The sequence below is a fragment of the Phasianus colchicus genome, chromosome 1 (genome assembly GCF_987193195.1).
Source record: "Phasianus colchicus chromosome 1, bPhaCol1.hap1.1, whole genome shotgun sequence".
In the NCBI taxonomy this organism is placed as follows: Eukaryota; Metazoa; Chordata; class Aves; order Galliformes; family Phasianidae; genus Phasianus; species Phasianus colchicus.
In genome coordinates, this window is record NC_143436.1 from 43,675,029 (window position 1) to 43,687,442 (window position 12,414).

The 12,414-nt window shown below is 35.6% G+C and overlaps 1 protein-coding gene across 2 annotated transcripts in view; it reads right to left on the reverse strand.

The window, feature by feature from the left end:
• KITLG (KIT ligand) overlaps positions 1–12,414 on the reverse strand; it is a 52,801-nt gene that overhangs the window by 21,105 nt on the left and 19,282 nt on the right. For both annotated transcript variants that reach the window (XM_090139603.1, XM_031589627.2), the window contains exon 2: positions 8,755–8,868. In XM_090139603.1, coding sequence (XP_089995729.1) covers positions 8,755–8,868 — 114 coding nt within the window. The remainder of the gene's footprint in view (positions 1–8,754; positions 8,869–12,414) is intronic.

The following is a 12,414-nucleotide window of genomic DNA, read 5'->3' on the forward strand; positions in this document are numbered from 1 at the left end:
TTAGGTAACCTAAATTCAGGCTGCAAAAGCCTGCATACTCATTTTCCAGTGGAACTGCTACTAACTCTTATTTGCTCAGAAGTGAAGTATCTTTCCACCTTTCCCTAATGCTCTCAGATTTGATCCAGTCATGTTCAACACTACCATCTCTCAGCAGAATTAAAGTCAGTGATATGAGGAGAAGCAGTGGTCTGTGGTTATTCATTATGACAGAAATTCCACTGCATTTCCATCTTTTAATGGCAAGTTTTGAGCTGTCTGTAGAATTTACATGTCAATTGGTACTTAACCTGAACCTCTGAAACACAGGCCTTTGACTAAGCCTTTTCTCATCAAATAACTTAGACCTTGAACAAGCATTTGAACCTAAAGAAATGCCTGCCTGCCTTGTGCTCACTGTCACACCAAGTCAAAAAAACATTTAAGTATGGCTTTAATTTTGAAGCTGAGCCTCCTACTGACAATGAGCAATATAATCATGTCATAGCAATGTCCTAGGGCAAAGGAGAGCTTCTGCACACATAAGTTGAGCACAGTAAATGTCCTTGCTTCAGCATGCCAGTCATGAGTGGAGGAAGGGGTCTTACTGAGCTATACAATGCACTCTCCTACAGATGGAATCTAATGCTACTTTGAGAAATGCTTGATCATTTGGGGAATGTGTTGACTGAGGAGACGAAGTGAGGGAGATGCTGTCATGATCCACAGTCTCTGGAAGATATTTATCATCATTATTTGATATCCATTTAGTCAAAAGATGATAAGCACATACACAGTTTCCTTCTTGAAGTAAAATCTACTTCAACAAAGCATTCCTACTTCTTTGGGTTAAAGATTATTCTTTTCTTTATAGCTGTTTTGATTCTGCTGCTATAGCAACAAGCACAGTGATTTTTTCCTGTGTAGCTTTTAGGTAATATTTTGTTTGACACAACAGAATGTTTTATTTGTTAATTAAAATTGAGTTTCAATTAAAAATTAAAAATTGAAACAACAATTTAAAAATGTCCAGGTTCTTGAATGACATCTAGCAGTCAGTCACTAACAAATTCCAAACTTTTTTTTAAATTTTCAACATGCACTGGATCATGGTCCCTCTGTTCCATGACTTCCAGCTTCCTCTTACAGCAATAAAAAAACAAGTTTTATACAGAAGATCCTCATTAATTCTTTTCTGTAGATAACTTTTTTTATTTTTTATTATTATTATTTTTAATTTTATAACCTTGCTTTCATAAAGCAGCAGAGGCAAAATTGTCTCTAAAATTCTCTGTCAATTTCTATTTACCTGGAGTTTTGGGGGAATTGATTCAAGATACCAAAAATAGTGGAAATTATTGCAATGCATTTACTGTTTCTTTAGAGCTTCTTGAAATGATTTATTATTCTAAAACCCTCATCCACTTTTAAAGCAATCTTTTCTTGCTCTAAACCCACTCTGACATTGTAACACATTCATAGATAACACGGTTTCTTTGCAATTTCCTTTGCGTGCCTAGAGATGTAGAATTAGCAGCACTTCAAGCAGCAAAGATATTGAAGATGTTACTGCATGTGCAAAGTTTCCCCTACTCACTCTAGTGGGATTCAGCACTTAGCAATGTCAGCAAAAGTACCTTTCTTTAAGAAAGGTCACTGGAAGATTAAATTTGTTCCAAATCAATGAACACTACAAGAACTGATATGCATTATGTATACAATCTACTTTACTGGCATCAGAGCCTGTCAAGCACTTTTTGTGCACATTTAAAAAAAGGTAACAGCCCAAGAGCTCTTACAGCTCCTCCAACATAGCTAGAGAATACAGCTCAGTCTTAAAGAGTTTTCCTTGACAGACTGAGAATCAGAAAATATATTTTAGAAGAAACTTACTATTAAAAATGAAGATCAACGAGGGGGGAACTTGTCAAATGTAGAGTATATGCCCTGCCTTGAGATAAAACAACTTATTAAAGTTTTATTGATTAAACTCCACATGGCAGATGCTCTGCTGATGGTAAAAGTTGGAGTTCAGTCAAAGTGAGGGAATTATATTTGCGTTCAAGCTTGACTTACCAATTTACTCAAAGAAAATAGTTTAGAGATCCTGATGCAGGAGTGAGGACATGCTTGTACCAACACAGTACATTTCATATTGTCTTGCTTTCCTGACATGAGTCACATTTTGTTGAAGGACAACTTCCAACACTACAATCCAGAACTAATCACTTGCTTTTTAACTGTTGAATTTTCTTCATGCAGTAATTAAAGTGGAAGCCAAAAGAAGGGACAAATGTGGCTGCACTGAGTTTTCCACCTGTGCAAAAATCCAGAAAGTAATCTGCAGACTAGCTCTAAGCAAGGTGCCTGACAAGAAGAGGGCTATGAGCTTAGAAAAGGGTTAAAAGGGTTGTTAATTACAGAGAACATCAACTGATAATCTTGGAAAGTAATGTGTACAACAATGTTTTGCAATTAAAATGCCACAGAAAAAGTTCTCTGATTTAGTGGGTGGCTGTGGTTGTAGAAATCCTAACAGGCACTGAGGAAAAAAAAAAAATTCATGACATGAAGATGAGGGAAGCTGCATTTTTGTCTTCAAGTTCATACAAAATCAACACTAGTTGCTACGTTCCCATTTGTAACAAAATCTCAGATGAGGAAACATAAGTTTGAATGACATACAGAAGTTTGAATAATTAATACAACATTGTTAACATTGCATAACCAAAATGCACTTTTTGAAATATCATAAAGATAGGATAAATGGGGAAATAAAAGGTTATATTGTGAAAATGGTTTAGGTTCCATAAACTACTCTTTCATTGCAACAACAGTACAGAAGGGAGATGAGCTACATCTGAAGTCAAGGGCTTTGATATGAGGGCTACTGCTCTTGGAATTTCTCTTTACTGCGGTTGTTCTGAAAATTTTAAGGAAACAAGCATACATATAAATATTTTTTATGCACAGTTCAAAGATAAAGTCATTAAAGTAAATTTTACCATTTGATATTGTCAATGATTTCTTCTTTATTCAGAGGCGTACAATAGAAAAAGCATATTTTTCATTTGGCTAGCATTTCTACCTCTCATTTCTCTCTTCCTCATTCCCCTTTCTCTACTCTTAAATACCTCTGCAACTCGCTTCTTTGTGTCCTCAGCTTTTCTTTTTCTGCAGAGGCTTCCTCTTTCTGTCATCTCTGCAATCTACTCTACCTCATCTGCTAAAGAAGCAGTTAATGAAATTTTTATCCTTTGGCTTAAGACAGCATGTTAACAATTTCCATTCACACTTTTTACAGCCATAGTGGCAGATTATTTGCAGAATAGCAACACTGGATCCTTTTCTTGTAACCCTTTCACTCAGTAGAGTTTTATTCATTTAAAAATAAGCTTATGGTAAAGTTCAAGTTTACAGAAAAGAAGCAATGTGAAATCAAGTTGTTTGAAATGGCTTCTCAAACAAATCTGGTTGATGCATGTTGACTATTGTTTAGGCTTCAAAATTCAAGACAAAAACATGCATTAGAAAAGTAGACCATTATACTTTATGTGATCGACTTACGTGATTTGTTTAATAGCTATCTTAAACCCAATGAACCTAAAATTCATAGGTACATTGTATACATACTGCATAGCTCAATTAAAATTCTACTTATATTTAGTCTTTATGTTCATATTTAAAGAGCATACATTATGCACTCAGCAGCTTCTTAATTCTTGTGCAAAAGCACAATTACAGCAACACAGTGCCATAGTTTTCTGCTGTCTTACTACGCTGAAAAGAACAATGGGGACAAGCTTTACTGACAGATGCTGCAATTATCATTTCTTAATACGGAACATTTGTTCATCAAGTATCATGTTTTCCTTCAGACACCTTCATTAAAAAAAAGAGGCAGGAGATCAAGTGATTCGTGATAAAGAAGGAATACTCTCTAAATACCTTCATTCTCTATAGGTATGAAACTCTGTTGTTTTAATGTTCTCCCTATTTAATAAATAAATACATAAATTAAAAGAGTGCTGAATTATTCTTTGCTTCTTAAAACAGTTTTTACTGGGGATACCTCTTTCATTCTACAAAATTACATCATAAAGATTTTAATAGATATAATCTTAGAGAAAATACTACAAACAATTTTTGTCTGTTTGATCTTAAGATAGTTACAGCTCAGAAGTCTTGATTTTATTGAAGCTCCTTTTTTATTCTAGCTTTTGCTAAGAGTCCAGTATGACTCTTGGTAGTGAAAATTCAGTTTAACATCTCTGAAAACAAGTTACTTACGTCTGTCCATATATTGCTATTCAGAATAAAGTTGATTAGGCTAATGACCCACATTTTCAGGCACTGCACTATTCTTCACTAGTGTTAAGTTCAACAGACATGCCTAACTTATATTCACAGCAAGTATTGACTGAAGCATATTCCTCTCATGTTCCTAAAATACAATAGTTTAACTGAACACAGCTGCAGCTGTGCTCAGGGGTTTTCTATCAGTCTACAGAGTTATGTGTCTAGTTTCGCAGAACCAGCTCTTTTGTTACCTAAATCACTACTATACATTTATATTAGGTTAATAACCCTTCAGGATCAAGCCACCTTCTGTTGGACTCCATATGCTCTTTTCTGGAGTCAAGCCCAGCCCCACAAAGTTTACAGTAATTATAGCAAAAAGCTGAGAACCAAATAAACAGGTTGGATCAAGCTGCAGGCAATACAGTTTGGTAAGGAACTGTGGCACCATTTTGCTAACTGTAGGGAAAATGCAGAAGTAACCCAGAACAGAGAAGGAAGATAAAAAAAAAAGGACATGGATTTATGCTGCAAATACTTTTAGTATGAGATATGAAGAGGATGAGAATCTGCGTAGAGCTCATCAAGGAGTACCCTTCCCACAGCCTTGAACAGCTTAACACAAAGCAAGCAAATATTGAGGAGATGCTACAACAAGAGGACAAAACCAAAATGTGTTGGGCTGTTCAAAAGCTGTGTTAATAGAGCTTTTAAAGACAAAATTAAGAAGCTTGCCATTGTAATCAAACAGAAGAACAGCTTGGAGTAATTAAGTAGAAGATATATGGTCAGAGCAGCAAAATGGACAGACAGAATGAAAAAAAATTAGAGGCTGAAGTCTAAAAAGACTTTTCAGTAGATTGGATCTTAATTCACAAATGATCTTAGGGAAAGGTGTATTTGTATGGATAGAGAGCTACAAAAACATTTGTTCCTGTTAGGACAGGAAAAAACAATGAAGGTGTTAAAAATGAACTTAGTAAGTGTTTGTGAAATGGTAAGAGCCAACACAACTTGCAACAAGAGCCAACACCTTTATTATAGACCTGAATTCCTGGAGAGAAATGTGATATTCCCAAATTCTGAGGAGAAAAGGCTCAGGAAATGATAACATTTTGGGGAAATGAAGAGCTCCTAATCCTGCTGCATCAAGTATTCAGGCTATATTGAATCTAATTTGTAATGAATATTTGTGATGAGACAGAAGGAAGAAATCCTTAGGGCAATATCCTAAGGTAAAAGATTTGTGTATTGTTTCTGAACAGTAAATTACACAAATACTGGAGTAGAAAAATGACTGTAAACAAGAGAGTCTAAAGAACATTTTGGTGCAGCAAACGATAAAGCCTTTAGAAATGCCTGCTGTGAAATCCCCAGCTCACTCTGGGAAATCCTACAGTTTGTAAGACACAGGCACAGACTTTTCGGATCAGTGAAGAAATAAGACCCAGAAAGACCAATAACGAACCCAGACAACTCTGGAGGTTATTCCTAATTTTGAAGATCTAAATCTTCAGAATAACATTTCCCAATTCAACCAATGTTTGGTTTTTTGTTTTCAAAATACAGAAATGGCATAAAATATTTATAGTAATTTATAAGAGTCATAATCTCTGCCTGACCTAAATTCTTCAGCAATTATAAATTTGGAATTGTGGATTCCATATTGTATACAGTAAGGATATATTCCATATAGCATAAAAAAGACATAAATGTAAAACAAATAGTCCTTAGAATCATGTTTCAAAAAATATTGCTATCCATCCATTCTGAAAGCAATATTTTCTTTTAATTAATCCAAATAGGCTTATATAATTTAAAAAGAAAAAAAATTAAAAAAAAAAATGCAGAAATGTTACTGTTATCTGTGAGTCTGGTCCTGGTATTAGAAGAAAATACAAGCTTACTTGTACCAAATGTAAGCATCTCTGTTGAGAAAGCCAAGCCAGTTTCTCAGCTAGCATTTTCTAAAAGTAATTCAGGAACTTCTCCACAGTGTACTCACAGTGGTTTATGTAGATATTTTCCAGAGACTAATGGAAGTGGAAGGTGGTGAGGAGGGAGAAAAATACCACTTAGGAATTCAGGTTGAAATTGTTGCCTTCAGTGATGAAACTTGCATGATACAGCAATGATTTTATATCAGAAATTTCAAAGCAAATTTGTACCAAATATAGTTTTAACAGCATTAGGAATAACAGTGTGCTTTTTAGACAAATAACGTGGCTAGTCAGCACTCTGTTAGTTTCTGCTTTCTATTATGAAGCTGCTATGTAATGGTATTTTGTTTTAAAAGTATTTTATGTATTCTTTTAACCTGTACATATTCCTTTATTTTCTCTCAGTGTCACCTTGTCATAGTGTAGCATTTCCAAAAGAGAATGATCAACTTGCAAACTAATTATTTTAATTAAAATCAAGAAGTCTTCTAATAAATTTAAGATACTACAGTTATTTTGACATTATTCTTTCAGCTCAATCTTTATAGAAATGATTTCTAAATGAAAAATCTGTGCTAACATTAACATACACAGGCAAAAAAGAAAGAGGTTCCTCAAGAAAGACATTCTCAAACACATAGTTCAAAACAAAGAAAACCCAGATTTCTGCTTTTCAGCCTTGGCATTCTCTGCATCTGTCTGCTACTTCTTCCACCCAAAACATCTTTGAACCTGTTATTTAAGTTTTACCCAAATTTTGCATTCAGTGGGGAAGATCTGGAAGTATTACAATTAAGTCAGGAGAAGGACAATTCAGCATCCTCACTGTGGAGATGCAGAGGAGCTCAGCCCTATCACATTCTGCTCAGTCTTGGCAGCAGCAAAACAGCAGTGTGAGCTGGGCAGCCATCAGGAGTTTCCTTCCAGGACATGCAGTGTACACACACCAAAACTATGTGAACTCTTTCCTAGCCCAAGTAAAAGAATACGTGACAAAAACCTGGCAGCAGTGCAGTACATTGCTCAGGTCTGCATCATGCCCAGGGGTCATGGGACAGCTAGCAACAAGGATGCATGTGAAGAGAGGTAAGGGGACATGGAGGAGGATTGGATATGGAAACAGTGTTGCATGGATATGTGCAAGAACTGCAGCTACTGGATGAGACAGGAGGATTATTATACGGGAAACCATAGACAAAACAAAAAATTACTTGATTTTTGTGGTATTAGGTTTATGATATATTTTATTTCAAAAAAACAAGTGTGATTGCTCAAGTTGCATGCAAATTCTTTTGTCTGTATTTTTACATTCTTCAAGTTTAAATTGCTCTAAAGGGAAAGTTAAAACATGTGTTTTGGAGATACATAATTGACACAAAGTTATTGCCAATCATGTCCCAGACAATTTCACCAGTACTCAGAGGAGTTTTGTTGTTCTGTAGTGCTTTCAACAGTTTTAAATCAAAGTTTAATGCTCTTTCAAGAGATGAAACATTATTTTGAATAAACATGCCAATACTTCAGACTTATGCCTAAAGGAACTACTGTGAAACATTAAACATTTGACAAGTGCTGTGGAAGATCCCTAGAGATTTGCACTATGTGCCAAGGCATATAACGACACTCAAAGAAATCAAGTTAGGAACACTGCACTGGAAACAAATGCAAGGGACTCTAAATTTAGTGTCTGATAGCATAAACTTCAGTCTTGCAACTGTTTCTTCACAACAAAACCATAATTTTCAGCTGAAGACAATATGTAAATGCAGCTATGCTTTTTAAGTGTTCATTGCACATTATTTCTTAAAAACTTTTGTGTTAGAACCTGCAGTACTGTAAGTCAGTTTAAACTTCAGTGGAGTTAAACACAACTGACTTCACATAAGAAGATGCAGTTTTTTTCTGGTGAATGCGTTGTTCAACTAATTTACATTCAAAATGTACTGAAATTAGTTTGATTCTCACAAGAAGCTGACATCCTTTAGATTCTAGGTATGAAAAAGTAGAAACAGAAATACAGAATATTCTGTGCAGTTCATTCACCACTAAGGTGCAAGAGTTGTTCAATCATTATGGCCAGATTGCTACAAAGATATCTAATATCATATTTTTTTTATATATGACACAAGTTTCTCATAAACCTAAGATAAAGACTTCTGGTTTATTTTAGTATAATTTGCCACCATTCTGCTCCTCACATATCAGCAACAAAAAAGACAGTAATCTTTCATCTGCATAGGAAACTACCTGTTTCCAGGGATGTTTGAAGAAATCAAGACTTTTGACAGTTTTTATGTAAGTATGGAGTCCAAAAAACACATACACCTATCTACTTCAACTTGGTCAAAGAAGTCATCTTTTCAATGAACTCTGAAACTATTCTCCATTCTCTGCAATAAAGGATTTTGTTTTGATAAATCGATGGATTTTAACGGATATATAACCATGATTTGCTAACTTTCCTTAAAAATCTAAGCACCGTTATCCCATGATTATTGTAAAACATGAAGAATAACTTAAAATAACTATTACTTACCAATTTTGCAATATCATTTACATCATCTGTCACTGGATTCCCGCAGGAACTCTGGGCTTTGACAAGAGGATTAAGTAGGAGTAGTTGAAGACAAAAGCAAGTGATAATCCAAGTCTGTATTCAATAAAAAGAAACAAAGAAAAAAAATGAACAATCTCCAAACATTAAATAAAAAGGCTACAGTCATTCTTTTCATAGATGAAGTCTAGATGCAACAATACTAATCAGCTTTCATGAGCATGTACTCATAGTACTGTAGTATGGCAAGGGTCCATGCAAATGCACTTAATTGATCAATTCTGGAAAAGTGCCTTTAGGGTAATAATGGAAAACCTGATACTGAGCCATCAAATTGCTTGCAGGGAACGCTTCTGGTCTTTCATCTGATTAGGTATGTGATAAACCTGTGCCTCTAATGGATGATAAGGAAAAAAATGATAACAGATCACAGCAAGATAAAAGGTCAAAGCTTATAATCATAGCCATTACATTTGCATACTTAAATTGTAGGCAAAACCACAGCTGAACTCTGCCCAAACACCAAGATCTCAAGCAGCAAAAGATAGGTGGCATGCCCTGGCCTATCGGGAACAGCAGCTTGGCTTTGGCACTACCTTCCCTCCCAGATCCTATTAGGAAGAGCAATGCAATGCTCACAGGCTTGTGAGATTCAGCCAGAACACAAGATAACTAGAACTAGCTGTGATGCACCTGGATATCTCCTTGGCTACATCTCCTGAACTTCCTTGCCTTCTGCTGTTCCTTTTGCCTTGCTGGCTTTCCACAGAGCCCTGTGCCAAGTTTAAGCTGTAGATCTTTATTTCCAGAATGTTAAAGCATTTAAGTTATGGATAATCAAAAGTTGCCTCAGGCTATGAAGCTACTTGTGCCAGCTGACTGAAACTGTCAGCAAGAAGTGATGATGGCGTACATTTACTGCAAGTAGGGAATTTGCCTGTGCAGGCTCTCAGGCCTCCGCAAGGGCAAGACTGGGACCAATATTTGCTTCTGCATGAACCATGATACACCTCAGGCCCATCTTCTCTCTGGGCTAGGTAGAAGACCCACTATCATCAGCCTGGCCTTCGCATGGAACCTCACTCCTCGGTTTAAAACCCAAGCAAATTAAACAGCGTGGTTGAAGCTCTCTAGGAAAGCAGAGGGAGAAAATTACAAACTTAAAAGATCAAGTATCATTAGAGTAACCTGGAGGGGCTGGGGAAGCTTGAAGATTATGATCACTTTAGAGCAATGTGAACATGAGGGAACTTATGCAGAGTTGTTAAATGATAAGGAAATCTCTGTCCTGTCTCTTAAATCTTACATATATCCGATGTCTCAAGTAAAACCTGTCATTTGTTTTATTAGATTATGGCTTCCTGACTCACTTAGACAAATCTTCAGTGTGGGCTGCTGCCAGAAAATATGGTTGGTCTTCCTGTTTTCTCCTCTCCCACACTGGTACAGGGTGAGATGGCTGCACCAGCCCTACCAGAGAGTCAGCTGCTGTCTCTGTTCTCCTGCACTAACCTTCAGGTAGGCCAACTTTCTGATTCAGTCAGCTCAAAAGCCCTGGGACTTCTCTACACGGGTAGTAGCAACAGCAGATATGTTGGTTATATTTGTACAAATAATCACTATGAGAGTATATTAGAAGTCATGTGAAGTTAGATAATCTTGCAAAACCGCTATATAATACATGATACAAAGCTTTGCAGTTATACACAGATAAACTATCCAAGCTCTCAGGAGATGCTATGAATCGGTCACAGACTCTGTGTCTATTCCTGGCATTCTGATGAAAGGGTAGTGAGACCTGGAACATCAGGGGCCTGGTTCCACTAATTTTCCTCCTCTTTAGTAATTTGGCCAAGCTCACTGTGTTTATAATTCTGCTCTGTGTTTGCATCTTGCAGCAATAGAGAGTCTCTGAAAAGACCTTGGAGATCTCCTTGCAAAATTACTGTGTAAAAGCATGAATCTTAGTGAGACTGGCTTTAAGTGGTCAAGAAAACATCTCTTCACAGAAACCACAGAATCAGAGAAAAAGCTGAAGGTGACCTCAGCTAAGAAACTACTTTCCCACTGCAATCTTTGAAACAAGATTGTTAAGAAAGACAAGAAGTTCATGACAGCTAGCTCCAAAAATGGACTGGCTATATACCATTTTAATGTAAAACATATATTCTTTATCTTCAGAATTAAATAGTCACTAACAGTTACACTCACTGAGCATCAGGAAAGTTTCTCTTATGTGGTCTTTGGAGATAAAGTTCATGCCAGAAAGCACTGATTTCTTTATTTTCTTCCTCAAAACAAAGTAGTAAAGGAAGATGGAATTTGTTCTCTGACTTGCATCAGTGTTATAAGATGGAATTTGACCTAACAATCTAAAAATCGGAAAAGCAACAAAACTCATTCATTGGATTTTTATTTTTATTTTTTGCCAGGTCAATTGAGTAACATGAAAACAAGCAGAGCATATTCTAAATACAATCAGAGCTCTGATGCATCTGGCCAGTTTTCATACTTTTTGATCAAAAAAGATAGCCTATACATGAAATTTAAAATCACTACAGATTTTATAATTATGCAAAGCAATAAGAATACAACACATTTTGGCTTATGTAAATAACACAATTTAAAAACAGTTATTTTTATAATTCCTCTCAAAAACAAATCCTCTGCAAATTTAGAGATGATTTGAGGCTTTTCTTGTTTATTTGTCCTATGTCATCCAACAGCAACAGAAAATCCGAAAAATACTCCTAGTTTCAACACACCTATTATCCAAAATCTTTTCATTTTTTGTACTTAGAAAATATTTATATTATACATGCCTGTGAGCACGCTGCGTGTAAGGGGTGTATAGATCAAAGAGCTAGATTGTACAGATCAAAGAGCAAGGCTATTTTTGTGTTATTTACTAATGACCAAACCTGCTGTTTGAGCAAAACTTGACTAAACTGAATTAAATCAAGGGCAGAATAAAAGGAAAGCTTAAACAACAACTTCATAAACAGAGATTCCAGTTTTACACTTTACTAAGCATAAATGAGACTTACCCACACATTATGTCATAACATTTCCATATAAAATTACTTCCAAGCTAAAATGGGACTTTCAAAGCTGGCCACAGAATTTAATCAGACATCATCTACTAACATTAAAATGAAGATACATAGTAGACAGGTGGCATCTGTATACTAAAAAGCCTTGCTCTATTTTAGGCACAAAAATGAGAGTTGTTCCAATTGTTTTCATGTTCTGAAATCTCATAAATAGGCTAAATACTTCAGTTGCTTATAGAAAAGGGGAAAAATAATGATTAGACCAGCAAGGATAATTCATATGAAACACTTATATTGCACACTTTTGATCATTCTGAATATGATTTTTATTATTGCTTATATACCACAATTCATAATTCAATTTAAAGCATTTTACAGACCTAGCTAACAATCTAGTGTTGAAGCTTTTAACTGTAAATTAACGACATTTTTATTTTGGTTGTTCAGTGATACTTCATACACTTTTGAGCATTGACAAAGGCTGAAGAATGAGTGCTTGTAGCTTTTCACAATATGCTATCAAAGATACACAATTACTCTAGTTAACCGTCAGCAAACTCCTGAAGTGGAAAAGTAGCAAGAGGAAAGC